The sequence below is a fragment of the Diabrotica undecimpunctata genome, chromosome 5, assembly GCF_040954645.1.
Source record: "Diabrotica undecimpunctata isolate CICGRU chromosome 5, icDiaUnde3, whole genome shotgun sequence".
Lineage (NCBI taxonomy): Eukaryota > Metazoa > Arthropoda > Insecta > Coleoptera > Chrysomelidae > Diabrotica > Diabrotica undecimpunctata.
The window spans coordinates 22677459-22697764 of NC_092807.1; the positions used below are offsets into that span (position 1 = coordinate 22677459).

General features: G+C 35.2%; 1 protein-coding gene across 1 annotated transcript in view; it reads right to left on the bottom strand.

Moving 5' to 3' along the window:
- The window catches only part of Hil (peptidase hillarin), a 163658-nt gene extending 147822 nt beyond the window's left edge, over positions 1–15836 (bottom strand). Inside the window, exons 1-2 of the mRNA XM_072531652.1 lie at positions 15513–15836; positions 1868–2375 (exon numbers count right to left, since the gene is read on the bottom strand). Of these exons, the coding sequence (XP_072387753.1) occupies positions 1868–2231 (364 nt within the window). The 5' untranslated portion in view covers positions 2232–2375; positions 15513–15836. The remainder of the gene's footprint in view (positions 1–1867; positions 2376–15512) is intronic.
- Between the last annotated feature and the right edge of the window lie 4470 nt (positions 15837–20306).

The window sequence follows — 20306 nt, forward strand, 5'->3', positions numbered from 1 at the left end:
GGAAATCAAACAAGTGGAAAACCTTTAATATTCAGATGCACTCATTGATAAAAACGGCTTAGGAGAAACCTAAATTAAACACCGAATTAATCAGGGACGTAAAATTTTAGGATGTCTGAACTCCTTATGGTGGGATCGCAACATTTCCAAAAGGAACAAAAAAAGAATAGGGAAAACCATGGTTGAATCAGTTCTTTGTTATGGCTCTGAAGTATGGACAATTAATGCAGACCTGAAGAGAAGATTGTTGGCAGTTGAAATTGATTATTTGAGAAAAAGTGCTAGACATCAAGGCTGGAAAGGAAGACTAACGAATCTATAAGAAATAACATGAAGCTACAGAAGCAGACATTGACAGAATATAAAGAAGAGGTTTAAAATGGTTTGGACACCTATTGAGAATGACTGACGAACGTTGGCCCAGGAAACTTCACATATGGAAGCCCCCTGGAAGAAGAAAAGGGGTATATCTCGACGCATACGGAATGAATACGGCGATAGCCGTCTCCAAAATGTATTGTATTTACAAGTTGGATCCCTGTAATATATATATATATATATATATATATATATATATATATATATATATATATATATATATATATATATATATATATATATATATATATATATATGTTCGGATAAGTTTCCGCGGTCAGATAAATGAAAATTACTGAGTTCTCGGGAAGAACCGCGTTGAGAATTTAAAACTCGACGTTTCGGCACCCATTTTGGAGCCATTATCAAGAGTGATACGGTTCGGTTCGAGTTCGAGCTCTCAATCTGCCTACTCTCCTCACTCGAGACGTACCAGTATCGTGTTCTATATTGCAAGAACTGTCTCTCGGCACTGAGGTCTGAATCTGCCTACTCCTCAGTGTCGAGTGACAACCGGTCTTACCCTGTGTGGCTGCTTTTATACTCGCTGTATGCGCGGGAACAGTATGCGCTGACGTGGTCTGAACTGACGTGGCCTGAGCGGTGTAGGCGGGAGGTCGCTGAAGCAGGGGTCGCCATGTTGCCGGCAATCGTTTCGCGTCATCGCGCGTGTTCAAGTTGTTAGGCCGTTTTTCGATTTCGATAGCTTCACGAATAATTCTAGCTTTTAATGAGCGGATGGGAGCGATGGTTTTTGCTTTTTCGAAATCTATTTTGTGGCCTGTCTGAATATGATGTTGGGCTAGGGCTGAAGTGGTATCGGAATGTTTGACTGATAGAGAATGTTCGTAAATACGGTTATGGATTCGTCGGTTTGTCTGTCCTACGTATGTACGTGGGCAACTGGAACAAGGTATCTCGTAGACACCATGGTCTTCATTGGGGATTTGGTTTTTTACGGATCTGACGAGATTGGACAATTTGGAGTGAGTGGTGAAAATGGTTTTGATATTAAGAGGGATAAGAGTTCTACTGATCTTGTCAGTGACACCTTTAATGAAAGGTAGAAAGATTTTGGGTTGATCCGGCGGCAAGGTTTCTTTTTTGGATGGAATGGGGTTTAGAAGTTTTTGAATGCTTCTATTGATTTGGGTTTTGTGGTAGCCGTTTTGTAGGAGTGTTTGTCTTATTGAATTGATTTCGGATGACCTGTGATTGTTGTCGCTAAGTCTTATGGAACGGGAAATAAGAGTGTTGATGACTGAATTAAGTTGGGCGGGGTGATGATGTGACTGGGCATTGAGATAGCGGTTTGTATGAGTGGTATGAGTAATTTTCATATATATATATATATATATATATATATATATATATATATATATATATATATATATACACATATATATATATATATATATATATATATATATATATATATATATATATAGGAGAGATAAAAACTAGTTAAATAAACTTATTAATAACTTACCTTCTGAATCGTTGCTAACTCGACTAGGTCCCCTGATTTGCTCATTATACAAATTTGTGCTCTTAGGAACGTTGAGAGCTGATCTGATTCCAACCGAAGAACCGTCCAAATGCCCGGGTCCAATTTTCGGTACATGACTATTACAGTACACTTCCTTATCTTCCTGCCGATGTTGATTGTTATAATAGGTCTTTAAAGTAAGTTTCGTCCCACAGATGGCGCACTTAAAACACCCACTATGAAAAAAAGTAAAGTCCTTCAAGGGCCCGACCCTGTCGACTTGATACACCGTTTCGTTGCACCTCAAGCACGTGCTTTCGTAAAAATTTGGGCGGTACATGGCCTTGTAGGAATTCTGCAACATTTTGTCTTCGTTTGATTCTATGAATATTCTAAGTGGATATTTTTTGCTCTGATTACTCCGATGGTATACGCGCACACTGTTTAATTGACGTTAATTTAATAAAATGATGATTTTCATTAGCACACTTTCCGATGTCAGGATGCACTAGAAAAAAAAATACAAAATGTTAGAGGAGTCACGCTATTGTATGTGATAAGGTAAGATGATATGGATGTGCAGACTCATTGGCGTGGTATAATACTAGTACATACACTTATATCTACATGAAAAGAAGTCCAGTTTAGCAGTTAAATATTAATATAAAAATTCATTAGTCGGTGAACAAAAGCAAATAGGTCAAAATCAAAAATGTGGTGTTTACAGGAAAGGTAAAAAATGATTTAAAGAGTAAATAAAATGGTATTTTGGCAAAATAGTTGGCTCTATTTGTTTAAAATTATACTAAAACATTGTCTAAATAGTTTTTATCGCATTATTGGAGTATTTTTGGTTTTGCATGACTTTTATTTGGCACGATTTGTTTGTCTAACTTATATGCTTATAATAAAAAAAAAAGGTGAGGAATGAAAATGTATTTTAATGCCTCCATAACCATTTATTTGTATCAAAAACAAAAAACTTATTATCAATGAACTAAACCTATATATAAAAAGTAAAGTTAGTTATATTAAAACATAAAAATACGTAAGGGAAAAGAGGTTACAGTGAGACAGAGGGAACAGTGAGACATTTGCCAATATTTGGTAAATTGAATTTCGATTGTTGGCACTACTGAAAAAAACTAAGTTGGCGGTATGACTATGACAGTGATCTTTTAGAAGCAGTGACAGTTTGAAGTATTTTATTCTTAGTCAATATCAAGTGTTCAGTCATTGTCAAAGTAATTGTTTTGCTCGCAATATTAAAGTTTGTATTCAAAAAACTATTAACAATAAAATTGTGATGCTGATAGTAACCGATAGTTAAATATTTAAAGTAAGTGTAAGGCATGTTATTTTCGTACGTAATAGTTTCAGTAACATTTTTAAGTTGTTTAACTAAAAAAATTGTGATGTGGCTACAGTGATACATTTCATATATGGGTACAGTGGGACATTTTATAAGTTGTCTCACTGTTCCCTTATCCTATACTATCTTTCTTTTGGTAAAAACAGAGTCTGAAACTAACTAAACTAGTCTTATTTGCAGTATGGCGCGTCCCAAGAAAACTGCAAAAACCGTTGGTCGGTTCACGGACGACCAAATGAGAGAGGCAGTACTTTTAGTTCCAAATGGTGTGAAAATACGCTGTGCTCCCAGGGAAACAAGCTTAAGCTTCCAAACTTTAAGCAGATATGTAAAAAAATACAAAGAAGACCCTACTTGTAGGATGAAAGTAAAAGGGCTAGGAGAGTACGGCGTTGTTTCCCATGTTAAATCCCATAAGAAATCACTAAGGTCCATTTTGGTCATTTTTGACGCTTTTTTTGGTGGGGGTAAAACGGCTCGTCCGATCATGACGTAAGAGGTATCATCGGGAAGGGGAGGGGGTAACGAATACGTTAACACAAAAAAACAAAGATGGCGACATTGCCAAAAGGACACTAAGCTTGTAACGTCTACACGTCTCAACGTGCAAGGTATTGATGGAAAGGGGAGGGGTCAACAAATACGTAGACACAGAAAAAAAAACATGGCGGCATTTTGCCAAAAGAACACTAAGCTTGTAACGTCTAAACGGTTCAACAATGTGCAAGGTATCGATGAAAAGGGGAGGTGGTAACGAATGTATTAAAATAAAAAATCAAACAATGTCAAAAAGACAATGCCAAAACGGCACTATATCGTTTCTCTGTTGTTATTAGTCAGATTACTACGTGTAACACGTTAAATGAAAGAGGAGGGGATATCCAATACGTTAACACAAAAAAACAGACGAAAATACATTGGCAAAACGGTACTATATTGTATCCCTGTTGCTATTGGTCCGATTTTGACGTATGAGACGTCAAATGAAAGAGGATGTGATATCGAATATGACAACAATAAAATCAAACATGGCAACATTGCCAAAACGGCACTATATCGTATCTTTGTTCTTATTGGTTCAATTACTACGTATGAATCGGTAAATGAAAGAAGATGGGCTAATGAATATGTTATCACAAAAAACAAACGCAAAGACATCGTCAAAACGGTATTACATCGTATATCCGTTGTTATTTGTCCGATCGTGATATTCGAGGTGTCAAATGAAAGGGGAGAGGAAATATGTTAACATAAAAAATAAAGATGGCGGTATTGTCAAAAGGACACTAAGCTTGTAACGTTTAAACGGCTCAACGGTGCAACGTATCGGTGGAAAGGGGATGGGCCAACAAATATGTAGACACAGAAAAAACATGGCGACGTATTGCCAAAAGGACACTAAGCTTGTAACTTCTAAACGGCTCAACGTGCAACAATGTGCAAGGTATCAATAGAAAGGGGAGGTGGTAATGAATATTGCTCCGTTGTTATTGGTTAGATTACTACGCGTAACACATTAAATGAAAGAGGAGGGGATATTGAATAGGTTAACACAAAAAAACAAAGACAAAGACATTGCCAAAACGGCACTATACCGTATCTTCGTTTCTATTGGTCCGATCTTTGCGAATGAGGGCTCGTTGAGGAGGAGATATCGAATATGTTATTACAAAGACAAAGACATTGTCAAAACGGCACTATATTGGATCTTTGTTTTCGTTGCTACTGATCGGATTTTAGCATAATAGACGTTGAAGGAAAGGGGAGTAGTCATTGAAGCTAACAGAGAAACAAACATGACAACATTACCAAAACGGCGCTATATTATATATTGGACCTATGTTGGGGACCTATTTTGTTTTTCAACAAAAAAACAAAATTTGTTTAATTTACTAATGTTTGTATTTTGAGAACGATTTTCGAACTGGAAATTGAAACGTCAATAAACGTACTTTAACCTTTAATTGTGGCTTATTCCCATTTAAATAGTAATTACTTTAAAATGCCACAAGAAAATAGCTTCAGAACAATAATAATTTATTTGGTTAATGTCATAATAATATGAACTTTATTTTGTTACGCCACAAGGGTATATAAAATAATTTACTAAGGCCATAAACAGTTTGTTAAATCTTGACGTGATTACTTTTGTAATAATTTTCTTATCTCGATCGGTAAACATTAACGAGTATATTACCTGAATTATCAACTGAGAAATCTGTAAAATCCGTATATCTAATTGTAATTAGCAAAACAACTTGTGTCATGTTATTAAAATAATGTTAGTTAACCAGGAAATAGACGCAAACGCCGACAGACAAAAATGCATAGAAACAGGTGTATTCATTGATGCATAAAATACCCAAACCTAATGTTTCTCACGTAGCTATTTCTTTCAAAGCATCCATGTTTGTGCTTTGATCGTTGGTGTTACAGTCATTCACATCTGAGAAATAATTATTTTTATTACTTATTTATAATTAAAAAAAATTGTTAAAATCCTTTATAAAAGGGATATAATTAAAAAACCCAATCGGGCTATGTAATGAAGACAAAACGTTTTCGGAATCCATATTCCTTCATCAGTGTCTAGGTGTACATGTTTTGAGCCACTGAATATCTGGGTAAAAACCCGTTAAAAGTTATAGGTTACAATTTAGTTTACATTATTCGATCTTATATATTAGGATGTTAAAGTTACCAGTGGATTTGATAACATGGCAACGTACCACTCATGAAGTTGCTGGTCCTGAGACAAAGTGTCTACGAGGACTTGATGATAGCAACTATCAGTGGCCTATTTTGTAGAAATTGCAAATTCTGTAATTGATAAGGCAAAGTTAAATTTATTTTAAAGGTGAAAAATCGAAAAAAAAATGCTTTTATGCACACTTAGTCCGTCAAAGTGGAAGTGTAGTAGACTAGGCGGGATCTGTAGAAATTCAGACCATAATGGACATTTTCCATGGGAAGCTATTTTTTTGCTGGAATCCCTTCAGGATGCGCCCAATATCGATAATCACGATATGCGCCAGTCGCAAACCCTGTGCTAAATTTTTTATTTAACAAAATCTGAAAACAATTGAAAATTTCTCATTTTTTTGCTCCTATTTTCGTTTTTAATTCGGAAAATATTGATCCTAGAGAAAAAATTATACGAAGTTAAAAGTTTCGTTATTCAATTTTACACAATATTTCGTTAGCTAGAAATTAAAAATTTAATGTTAATTGTTGAAAAAATAGCAATCATTGGAAAAAAAAGTACAAAAAAATGAAGTTAATCCTTTAAATGTTTTCGACTTTCTAAACTTGACTTACAAGCTCCATATTCCGCCTAGAAAAACTTTTTAATATGTTTACAACGTGTGCTAAATTTTGTTAATATCGGTCGGATAGGTTTTGCATAATAATTTTGCAACCCAGCCTACTGGAAAAAAATCGCAAAGTTTCAAATTTATAGTAGGACCTAAATAAGGCTCTCAGATAGTTGCAAATTTTTTTATATATATAGGAAGGCTCAAACTTTCAAACGCTTTTTGTAAAATTCAAATCGGTTCACTAGGAGAGCCTAGGAAATTTTGTAAAGTTTAAAACATTTTTTAGGCTTATAAACAAATTGAATAACTTTACGAGCTTTAAACATATCAATTTCAAAGCTTATACACTTAAAGAACATTAAAAGATGCTTCTTTAAAAAAAATACCCTCGTCTTGTCAAGTACTTTTTATATGAAAAGTTTTACGTAATGCGCTTCATGGCAACATCCATAAAAAAGACAAATAAAATCATTATTCAGAAATATTAGTTGCAAATGTAAAAAACTTTGTACAAAAACATGCAGTTGTATCAAACATGGTCTCAAATGTTCTGACTATTGTCTTCACTGCAATGGTCAGACATGTAAAAATATTGAACACTGTAAAATATTGGAAGAAGTTGAACGAGATATGGATATGGAGTCGATGGATTCCTTAGATTTTCTAGAGGCACAAGATAAAGCTACAGATGAAGGAGAAGAAACATTAAATTTACAGATCGAGTATGAAGATATTGAAATGGAAAATGAAGGTTTTGAGGAAGAAATAAGACCTGAAGCTTCTTGTCCTTCCAAAAAAAGAAAAAGCCTTTAAAAAAATTATTGAAGATTGAGTCAAAATAAAGTTTATTTATGAAAAAAGAAATTTTTTTCGTTCGCCTTTGTTTTAACAATTTAAATTATTTATTAACAATTTATAAGCTCAAAAAAATGCATGAAGAAAAAATGCAATTACTTGTTTAACATACAATTGTTTATTGCCAATTTCCCAATTTGCAATTAAAAATGGTATTTGAAAATACGATGTTTGAAATCCTTGTCGTCCGAGACATCGATTCAAAAAAAAGAGCAAAATTGGTTAACAAGAAGCCGAGATAATGCAATTTTTAGCGCGCGCTATGATTTTGAACTCGCCAAATCACATTTCGAGTGAATGTCCCCCACCACCACCTCTCATGCATTCCGAGCGACATTTTACGCGAAAACGGTTTTTTACTTGTCTTTTTTATGGATGTTGCCATGAAGCGCATTACGTAAAACTTTTTATATAAAAAGTACTTGACAAGACGAGGGTATTTGTTTAAAAACGAGCCCTCTATCACTTATAGTTACACATCAAATGTATGCCAACTTTGACCTTCAATATCTCGACTACCAGTAAGCCGAATGTATCTTTTTTTTTTTGTTTAAAGAAGCAAAGAAGCGTCTTTTAATGTTCTGTAAGTGTATAAATTTTGAAATTGATATGTTTAAAGCTCGTAAAGTTATTCAATTTGTTTATAAGCCTAATATATATAAAAAATGTTTAAAAATTTAAAAAAATTTCTAGGCTCTCTTAGTGAACCGATTTGAATTTTACAAAAAGCGTTTGAAAGTTTAAGCCTTCCTTTATATGTAAAAAAAATTGCAACTATCTGAGGGCCTTATTTAGGGCCTACTATAAATTTGAAACTTTGCGATTTTTTTTCAGTAGGCTGGGTTGCAAAATTATTATGCAAAACCTATCCTACCAATCTTAACAAAATTTAGCACACGTTTTAAATATATTAAAGGGTTTTTCTAGGCGGAATATGGAGCTTGTAAGTCAAGTTTAGAAAGTTGAAAACATTTAAAGGATTAACTTCATTTCTTTGTACTTTTTTTCCAATTATTGCTATTTTTTCAACAATAAACATTAAATTTTCAATTTGTAGCTAACGAAATATTGTGTAAAATTGAATAACGAAACTTTTAACTGTATATTTTAATATAAAGTATAATTTTTTCTCTAGGATCAATATTTTCCGAATTATAAACGAAAATAGGAGCAAAAAAATGAGAAATTTTCAATTGTTTTCAGATTTTGTTAAATAAAAAATTTAGCACAGGGTTTGCGACTGGCGCATATCGTGATTATCGATATTGGGCACATCCTGAAGGGATTCCAGCAAAAAAATAGCTTCCTATGGAAAATGTCCAATCCAAAACAGATCCCGCCTAGACTATAGAGTAAATTAGAATTATACCTCTACACCACAGTGGTTATAAAGTCATTTATAATCGTCACTGGGCATTTTAATTGATACTAGCTGAATATCTAGCAATAAACAATGAAGACTCACGGCATAACTAGATAATTGAAGGAATTATAAAAATGATAACTAGAGCACAATAACTAGATCACAAGATTTATCAACTTTGAAAAATAAAGACATAAATACACAGATGCTTGCACAAACAATTTAACACTACATTAATAACAGAAATTTTCACGAACGAAAAGAATTGGTTCTACTAATATTTAGGCCATTTTGAGAAGCAGTATGCATAACGTATTTCATGAAGAAGCAATTATGTGTAATGAGTTAATAAGTAAAAGAGATGCGGAAAGCCATATATAAAGAATGTTGCATTATCTGACGGAGAAAAGTTCAACTTCTAATTGATTTTTTTTAACGGTCGTTTTAGTCCTTTCTTTCATGGTAAAATATTGTAAAACCTCAGAATTTTAAAGAACCCCACCGATTTTGATGACAGTTTGCAAGTAAGGTTAACTTACATTCCTCTGAAAAAGTTATATGATCAAAATGTGTGGTTTTTTTAAGTGGTAAAAACTACTCTTTTTTGCTAAAAATGAAAAACTACAGATTTATGCTTATTTAAATCTTAATCATCACAAGTGATGCAGCCATGGCAGAGAAGGTAGATGAATGAAGGATGTGTTTGCCCGTGAGTTTAATGTTTTATTTTTTTTTTTTTCTGAATGCTATTTTTTGACACCAACCTGTTTCTTTTTACAGATTTTTTCGAATTTGTGTAGTAGGCAAACCATAGTCGTTTGATTGTTGTAACCGAATAAAAGAGCTTTTGTTGGGAATTTGCTTTTTTTTTTTCTCAAAAATGATGGTAAAGAAGCATTATTTCACGTGTTTGGTGCAAGAAAGATGCAGGTCCAACTTTTTTTCAATTTTTTTCTTATTTTTTCAAAAATTATCTACTTGAAAACAGTCTCAAGTATTGACTAAATCTGTTTGTCATTGGTTGATATTATGTCTTTCGGGTTAAAATAAAAACTTTTATTAAAAAACAATTTTTTTCAATTTCCAAACAATTACCAAATATGGAGCTGCATCCTTCTTACAGCAAACTCCTCAAATATCTATTTTAAGCACACATTCGGTTACCTTCACCAATCAAAAGTTATAAAAACACACAGTAATCACAATATAGTTCGTAAATCATCATCATTTTGGCTTTACAACCCTGTGTGGGTCCTAGCCTCCCCAAGAATTTTTCTCCAGTCGTCCCTATCCATCGCCTTCCTCCGCCAAGCACGTATTTCCATATTTCTCATATCTTGATCTATGTTATCTAGGAATCTTGTTCTGGGTCTTCCTCTTCTTCTTTGACCAATAGGTCTATCAAGGAGCGTTTTTCTAGCTGGGTCGGTTTGCTCCATCCGCATTACATGGCCTACCCACCTCAGACGTCCTATCTTTATGTGTTTTACGATATCTGGTTCCTGGTATATCCTATAGAGTTCGAAGTTGTATCGTCTTCTCCAGACACCATTTTCATTTACCGCTCCATAGATGCGCCTTAGTATTTTTCTTTCGAAACATCCTAACATGCTTTCATTGCTTTTTGTTAAAGTCCAGGTTTCTGAACCATATGTTAGGACTGGGCGTATTATTGTTTTGTAGAGTTTTACTTTTGTATTTCTTGATATAACTGTAGATTTAAAAAGGAGATTAAGCCCAAAATAGCATCTATTAGCCGTGCAAATTCTGCGGTTTATCTCTGCGGTAGTGTCATTTTCAGTATTGACGAGCGTTCCCAGGTATACAAATTCGTTAACTGCTTCGATGACGTCATTTTCTATAACAAGTGGCCGTAGTGTTTGTGGTTGCGTACCTATTTTCATGTATTTTGTTTTATTGGTGTTTATTATTAAACCCATTTTTGTAGCCGCTTCCTTTAATGCTACGTACGCCTCTCGTGCTGCGTTTTCCGTTCTCCCAACAATATTGATATCATCAGCATATGCTAAAATTTGCACAGCATTTGCTATTTTAGCATAGTTCGTAAATAGGTAGATAAAAAACAATACTCAAGTTTAATGAAGCAACAAAAGATGTTCTTTAGTGGTTTTTATAATGCTAATAGAGTATGGATGTACAATATGTATTTGATTTCAAAAATATTATTGATTTTAATTCCTTAACCCGACTCTGTCTTTCGATTGTTAAAAGGCAATGCGATTATTTGTGGTAATTATAAAATTCATATATTATGAAACTATCAGCACACTAAACTATATTTAATTATGCCTAATGCACTTTAACCTCTAGTCAGTCAAGGTCTACACAATAATAAAAATTCTACTTCCAGCTAAAAATGGAGACATTAAGCAGAACTGCCATCTTATGCATATTGATATTTGATTGCATATTGTTTTGGTGGATAGAAAAAAATCGAATTTCTTTGTTTTATAATATTCGCTTTAAGTTAATCAATATTTATATGAAGCCGCATTCTTGAATTACGAATTAATACATATATAATATGTTTATAATCTTGTAAGAAAAATTCACAAGGGCGATAATATGTGAGACAACGGTGACAATGGTCGCTGGCATTGACTTTTATTCTCTTTCCGTCTATATAACTACGCCACATTAGCGGTGACGTGACATTATAATTTTTTATAGGGACCATTTTTATTCAAATAAATTATCAAGACTTTTCCGGAAAAACCTTTTACTTAAGCCTATATTACTTAACTCTATTGTTTCATGAGACCGTCGGTAACTTTTCCACTAATTTTGAGTGATATCTGGCATTATCGGAAAGCAAAAACGTAAAAAATTAAGGTCAGACTGGTACGATGAGGAATGCGCACAAGCAACGCAAAGAAAAAATCAGGCATATAAAAGACTCCAAGGGCGAAGAACGAGACAAACAGAGGAAGAGTATAGGCAGCTGAGACGAGAAGAAAAACGAATACTTAAAAAAAAAAGAAGAAAGAGCATATAGAGAGCCAACTAAAAGAACTAGAGAACTATAAGGCATAAGCAGAAACGCAAAAGTTCTACAAGAGGATTAACCAGAACAGAAAAGAATTCAAACCAAGATTATCAATCATTAGAAATAGAACAGGGGAGATCATTGGTGATCAGGAGCAGATACTAGAAAGGTGGGCAGAAAACTTCGAGGTAAGGCTAAATATAAGAGGTGAGACAGGGCTCCACGAATCAGAAATCCAACTCGAGAACATTGACGGCGAAAGAGAGAAAGATAACATCCCAACAGAGGTAGAAGCCATCCAACCTATATAAAAATTGAAAGAAAACAAAGCTCCTGGGGCAGATGGCATTCCTTCAAAACTTTTAAAGCATGGCAAAAAAACCTGACATACTGTATATATAAAATAGTAGAACTGATTTGGAAGCAAATAAAGTTGCCAGAAGACTGGAATGTAGGTATAATTGTACCTATCCATAAAAAGGAGATCAAACAATATGTGACAACTATAGAAGAATAACCCTCCTAAACGTAACATACAAAATATTGGCATATATTCTTTACGACCGACTATCGGGATATTGTGAAGACATAATAGGTAAATATCAGTGTGGGTTTCGTAAAGAAAGATCAACGACCGATCAAATATTCCCTCTAAGGCAAGCTTTGGAAAAAACATATGAGTATAGCATTGATACTCATCATCTGTTTGTTGATTTTAGATGTGCCTATGATAGTGTTGAAAGAAACGCTCTGTACAAAGCCATGATAGAATACAACATACCAGTACACTTAGTAAAATTAGTGAAAACGACCCTCTCAAGAGTCGAGTGTAAAGTTAGAGTGCAGAACGGAGTTTCCAGAAAGTTTCAGTCTCAGATAGGACTTAGACAAGGAGAAAACCTATCATGCCTTCTATTCAATATTGCACTAGAGAAAGCGATAAGAAAATCTGGAATAACAACCAGAGGAACTATTATTAATCGCAGCATACAATTACTAGTGTACGCCGATGACATCGACATTATTGCAAGAAGAAAGAAAGGACGTGGTCGAATCATTCAAGGCGCTTGAAGCAGCAACAAAAAGAATGGGACTAGAGGTTAACACTAGTAAGACGAAGTATATAAAAGTATCAAATTATATACAAGCAGCACAACCCGAAGATCTAACGATCGGAACATATACTTTCCAAGGAGTAAGAGAGTGTATATACCTAGGCTCACAAATTAATCAGAATAATGCAGTAAGTGCAGAAATTAACTGACGGATATATCTGGCAAATAGAGCCTATTATGGAATAAATTTTTTTTTAAAAACAAGCCTAGTTACAAAAAGAACGAAACTAGTGATATACAGAACTCTTATCAAGCCCATCCTCACCTACGCATCGGAAACAAGGACAATGACAAAGAGCGATGAAGAACGTTTAAGATACTTTAAACGTAAAATCCCCCGGCATATCTGTGGAGGAGTACAGGAGGGCGGATTATGGTGTAGACGCTATAATGTCGAACTTTACCGCCTGTATGACAAACCTGATATTATTAGGTCCATCAAAATAAATCGGCTGCGGTGGTTAGATCACCTGGAGAGAATGAATGAGATGGAGCCGCCAAAACATATTTATAACCAAAGAATAGATGTAGTGAGAAGGAGAGGCAGACACAGAGCACGATTTAAGGATCAGGTGGAGGAAGACTTGAGAATGTTGGGAGTAAGAAACTGGAAAGCCAAGGCGAAGAATAGGAGAGAATAGAGACTTATCCTTGAGCAGGCCAAGACCCACCATGGTTGTGGAGCCAATGATGATGATGATGATCTGGCGTTATCGAAAACAAGGAGAAAAACATCGGAGTTCATTTGTTCGTGGTAACATTTAGTGGATTTTGAAACGAAGACAATTAAACCATTTTTCACGAAACCATGTTTGCTACCAATGTGCGTGATTATCGATCTTTGACCTTTTCCTGCGGGAGCCTTTAAACCAGAAGAATATCCTTCTAGAAAAGCTTGTCAAGAACTTGCAATACGTTTATCTACCCATACTTTTGAAACGGTATGATTTCGTTTAGTCAGGTTTCATCTAAATACAAAATGTATCTTTTCTCTATTTTAAATCTTTTTATCTTTTTCATATATTGCCTTCGCCAACAAACAGTATCTTCTGTATTGTTCAATATAGGTTTTTTCTTCGATTTTCACGATTTCTTTAAGTAATTTACATATCTTATTACTGCCAGAGGAAAATCTTAAGTGAGGATAAGTATTATCTCGTATTGACTTTATTATTGTATCCGATATAGGAATCTCCTTGTTTAAATAAAACATATATGAACTTTTCTCCGAAGGGCGTTTCTATGAAAGTCATCTATTTCCATTGGTTTTTTTTTGCTTCATGTCTTTTTGACTCAGTAGTGTTTCCTTGATTTCTTTCACTTAAAAATCTGTAAATGGTTCTTTCACTAACAACTGTCATACCTGAGCACATGGTCACTATATTATTTACCATTGTAAAAGTTGTTGATAAACAATGGAGTCATGAACATTTAACACAATAGTTTTTCTCTCAAAGGATACGCGACGTTTTTCAGTTTAGCAGCAACAAATTTAAATGATGATGTCATTTTAATGAATGAACTGAACTGCTAACTAATAAGACGGACGGTATAAAAGTCACAAATTTCCCTTACCAGATCAGCAGGTAGGCAGGTAAGTACTCCAAATATGATTTGTCAAACAAAACAAACTTTTGAAATACAACAAATTTGAAATTTTTAACACAATTATAGAGAAAGCAGTAAAAAATGCCGTATTATACAGCAGTGGAACCATTCAATACAACTATCAACAAATACAAATACCTATCTGGTAAAAAAGATGTGATGTCTGCCATAAAAATACGAAGATTGAGATTGGCAGGGTATCCAGCATGATCACAACAAAACAATCCTTCTAGAGATAGAAGAAAACTTAGATCGATAGATGTGGATGAAATTGCTTCGAAAATTTGTGCCATAAATTGGAAACAGTTTTCAATAGACAGGTAATCGAAGAAGATCATGATATAGACCATAAATTATATAGGTGGCAACTCTTTCGGATAAAAAAATAGATAGATCATTATAAGCACAGGATTACAAGCTGGAACGAATATGCAAGCAAAAAGACTTGGATGAATGTACAAGGGCAAAAAAATATGTAAAGTATTGTTGTTATTGCAGTTCTTAAGGAATAGTCGGTGTTGATAAAAAATAAATAAAAGTATATGTACTAAAGATATTTAATATTTATTGTGGATGTGTACCAAGAACCATGTCACATAAAGATATTTAATTGCAAAATTAACAAATAGGTATAGCCACATTACGATAAAGTCATATACAAAGGATAATTGGCCAGCAAATCGCCTACCATGAAAAATTTTCTAGCGAAAAAAGAGAATAAACTTGTAAATCGGAGTAACAAATCTCATAAATGTCAATATATGTTATAAAATCTTTGAATAAATAATAAAACCGGTGAAATATGTTAAAATTATCTTAAATTGGTCAAGCAATTTGCAATGACAGTTCTTAATTTTTATTCTCAATACGGACCTGTTGTGAGGTTTCTCTCCTCATCGCCTATTGATATTCGTCACCAAATAACTTCGCCAAACTTTACAAATGATTACAGTTAAAACTCACCGAACGCCTATTAACACATCCACTTGATGATGTAAACATACTCACCGACTTATCAAAATATGCAATGATTCACTTGACACCTGAGTTTCTTTTCGAGACTTTCCGCACTTTACAACAGAAAAGAGTATTGCCCGCGAGTTGATCGATCACAAAAACATCAAAAATAACATGTTCCTTAAAATATGTTTCACTAGCACCAAAGGAAAGTGTCCGAGTTTACTTCGTGGCCATTTTGAAGGTTGTTTTGTATACTTTGAGAGAGCGACACGAAATTGAATTGTATGAAATCGTGGTCGGGTATGAGAGGTATGCCGAAGTGTTCACCTGTTCTGTTCCTGCATGGCATGGCATGGCATGGGGACGAGGAAAGGTCAGCGTAGAATACGAGTGCGACGTCGAGCAGGAGAAATCGCGGTGAGCGCTAGAGAATGGAATGTACGGGGGAAAACGATAACTACGTGCCCATAAAAAGTGTTATCTGCTACAGACGGAAAATCCTAAATTCTTCTTACTGTATTCTATTATTAGATAGTGATATACGTTTTTGTAACCATCATTGTTTCTTATTTTGGCAATAATAGCATAATGCGCTTGTAGTGATGCTTTCCATGCTTTGTCCTGAATTTGAAGTGGTCTGGAATAAGTTAATTTCCTTCTATAATATATTCCTTCTTATAATATTGGAATTGGTGGTTTCAGCAAAATATTTTCAAATATCTTTAATAAAATCGTCAACAAACTTACACGCCTATAATAGGTTAGCTCTTCAGTATTTTTCTTCTTTTGGTATGAGAGTAATCTGTAAAATTTTATGTTGGTTAGAATAATAACAGTTTTAGGGACGACGATGAAAACCTGTATCTTTTTATGTTACATTTTCGCAATGCCTTGCTAGTTATCATATATTTTTAGTAATCGTACTAATGGGTAAGTCTATTTGTAGCGGTCCTTATATAAAATTTATTTCTATGTATTTCGCTGTAATTGGTATTGGAGTCTGATTCGTTAAAGCCAAAACCGTTTGTGAGATGGCGGCACATAGCTTTTCTTGATTATGTCTAGCCCATTTTCCTGAATAAGTATGTCGTATATGTGTCGTATCGGTACGTGCCCTCACGTACCGATCTAAACTCTTACAGGCCGATATCTCTCCTTAATGTCTTGGCTAAGGTCTTCGAGAGGATCCTCAAGGAAAGACTCGTAGACTTTACCACAGAACACAACGTCATCCCACCATTCCAATTCGGCTTTAGAGAAGGGTACTCTACCAAAATGGCATTGACAGAAATCGTCACACACATCACACAAAGTCTGAACGACGGAAAAGTTTCACTTGGCATTTTTCTTGATGTTCAAAAAGCCTTTGACCAAGTTTGGCATGTGGGACTGGTCAAGAAATTACTGAACATCGGCCTACCACTCCCATTCGTCAGACTTATCCATTCATATGTTTCTCAGCGTCAAATTACGGTTAAGGAGCGAGATCAATTCTCCGAATCCTTTACTCCCACCGCGGGAGTACCTCACGGTTCCGTATTGGCACCAATACTATACTCTATATACAACAGTGACTTCCCTAACCCACAATACACAAACACAACCACCTTACTCTACGCAGACGACACAGCTCTTCTCACAACAGCACGAGACGTCGACTCTACACTTGGGTATGCTCAAAATCACCTTGATCTGGTCGACAGGCGGTGTCGGAGATGGAGAGTAACACCCAACCCAGACAAAACACAAATGATTCTCTTCAGACATCCAATGCGTAGTCAATTCATCACACCCATAATTTCCGCAAATCACAACTTAAGACTCTGGGGGGATCGAATACCTCGGTGTGGTGTTTACACAAACACTGCACGGGAGGGCCGATCTGGACAGAGCCTGCAATAAGGTCAGGAGCCGACTCGGCCTTTTTAATGCTCTTTGTGGTAAATTCGGAAGAACACACTCACGAACACTTATACACACGTACAAAACATTCATCAGGCCGCTCATACAGATCCAATATCGATACTATGTTGCCCGGCCACAGCACAAACAGATTGCTCTCATTGGAGAGGAGAATCCTACGTAGAGTAAATTACAAGCGACCAGACTACCTATCTGCCCAAATTCATCTCCTGTCGAATATCCAGCCCATCAATGAGAGGTCCCTCTCTGAGCAGGAGTTACACTATCCGCACCATCCGGGGCCAAAACCTCAGAGCCCAAAGCATCCTGAAAGCTACCTGCTCATCCATCGGCAATGTATTCAGAAGAAGACCCAAACCCAAACTCCCTTTCCTACCCGCTATTTTACTGGCACTTGCCAGCAACGAACTCCCTGATGAGTATATACAGGATATAATACATATAATACATTGATATACAGGAGGCAATTCCCCTCTATTACCGCCGTCGCCACTAATACTAAATGCTTGCATGATTTAACTAAATGCTTACTTCGAGCTTGCTATAGACAGGGGGAACGGTTTTCTGTCGTTTCCCGATCCCATTGCACAATGATACCTGTCTATTTGTTGAGGTACCAGCCACAGCTGCCCTCCCGCGTCGCGTCACACATTTACCAATTTACAATAATAAATACATAAATTTAAAATACATATATTTACTAATTCATTTTTAGATCAATAAATTCTGAAAAGAGCCGTTTTCAACACTGCCTTTCGCCTCTGATTGTCCATGCGCTCCCCCGACGACCAGGCCACCACTCCGCACACCAGGGATCACAACACCAAAACCAGTGCCAAAACCCACAAAAAAAAAACAAAACACGTCCTTAAGAGGCAGTAGCCTAGAACAGGACAACAAAAACATCCAGAAACGAAACATCCAAAATCAGCAAAGACGAAACAATGAGTCGAGGGCAACATGGTTGAGATTGTTTTGATTGTGAGTAGTTCATATCTATATATCTATATATATATCAAATCAAAATAATATTAGATGTCTATGTTTTGAAATCATTCAGTAATTTTGTTAGATCTTTGGTTGCTCTTGCAACCAAAAATATAATTGTTCTTCACTTGCGCACCTTGATACCTGCCCCATTTTGCGCAGTAGCCTTTACTCTGTTATTTTTTGAAGAGAAGCTTCTATACTAGCGTTGTATTACTTTTTCTTTATAGTAATATGCTGAGGCGAGCGTCATGGAACTAGCGCCACGAGAAGGTGTCACTGAGGGTAGCGTCACGAAATAGCGGTTCTTCTCATCGATTTTACACGATTTCTACATCGATTCTATATTTATTCTACACACAATCGAACGTTGGGAGATACTTTACCAGTCGGCAGTTATCGTTTTTTATCGTTAAGTTTTTTTCTTGATAGAAATATATTTTAAAAAGTATATATACACGTTATTTATTTATCATTTTAGACACAGGTATTATTAATTTTGACCGATTCCTTTATATTTTTATCCAATTTTGTGTTATGTGTTGAAGTAGAAGGTCGTCTAATGGTGAGCAAGCGATCATTATTAACATTCTACAACAAAATAAGTCTATCCGTTCATATAACATGTTTTATTTAGAAAAGCCATTATTTTCTAGATGCTAAAATATCAATCAACGAAAAGCCACACAGGCGTCCTGGGATGTTGAAACTATGAGCACGGCTCTAGACTTCAAAAAATGGTGATATGATACGCGAAGCTGAAAGAAGGTTCAATATTCCAGAATATTTTATTCGAAAATGTAAGAAATGTGTTGATGATGGACGTGATATTGTAAATCCTCATGTTGGGAAGCGTTGCATATTTTCCCTAGATTAAGAAAAACAATTAATAGAGCACCTTTTAAAGATGGCGAAATTATTTCATGGTTTGACCAGTAACCAGCTGAGAAGACTTGCCTTCTCATTTGCGAATGCTAGTCATATTAGACATAATTTTAATGCTCAGACACAAATGACAGGTAAAGACTGGTATTATAGCTTTCTAAAGAGATATCCAGGAATTTCTCTAAGAAAGCCTGAATCCACCAGCATAAATAGGACCTCGGCTTTAAATAAAGAACAAGTTACCGCCTTTTTTAATAATTTGAAACAATTATATACGAAATTTAACTTTGCGGCCTTGCAAAAAATGGGGCCTAGGGGTGTCAAATAGTTTGGCGGGAAAACATCCGGTGAAAGAGGGAAGACAGTCACAATTATTTGCTGCTTCAACGCATCAGGCACCTGTTACATTTCACCAATGTTTCCAAGGATTAGAGTGACAGACGCATTATTAAAAAATGGTCCATCCAAATCTATTTATTTTTCTTTTAAAAGCACATGGAGTAACAAAGAGGTCCTTACAGGATCCCCTGTTCATTTGATCACGCTAGGCGTATATGAGGTACAAAAATACTCTTTCTGATAAAAATTTATTTTTGATTACATTTTATGAAAAGTTCCGAAACAATCGATACAGAGTCCGACATTACACTTTCCACATTGTGTTCGAACAGCTTTTTTGCAGTCCAATCCACAGCAATCTTCTGTTACAAGGCTCTACAAACTTTGCTATCTAGTTTAGATTTGAAACCACGCGGACGACCAGCACCTGTGTAAGCAACACCATATTTCTGCAAAATAACCTGAACGATGCTTCTTCTAAAATCGAGTTGAAGCATATCACAACCAGATTTTCTTTTTAACACCCAGGCGTTATGAATGGATGCATCCAAAATCTATGTAAATATTGGCCACCACCACTTTTTACCACGAATAGATATTCGATAACAAAAATATTTTGGTCTATTTTATCTGTACCGCCCATATGCTTGTTGTAGTAAGTAAATAGTGATGGACGCATGACGCATTTTTTTTTTCTGTTCTCGAGAA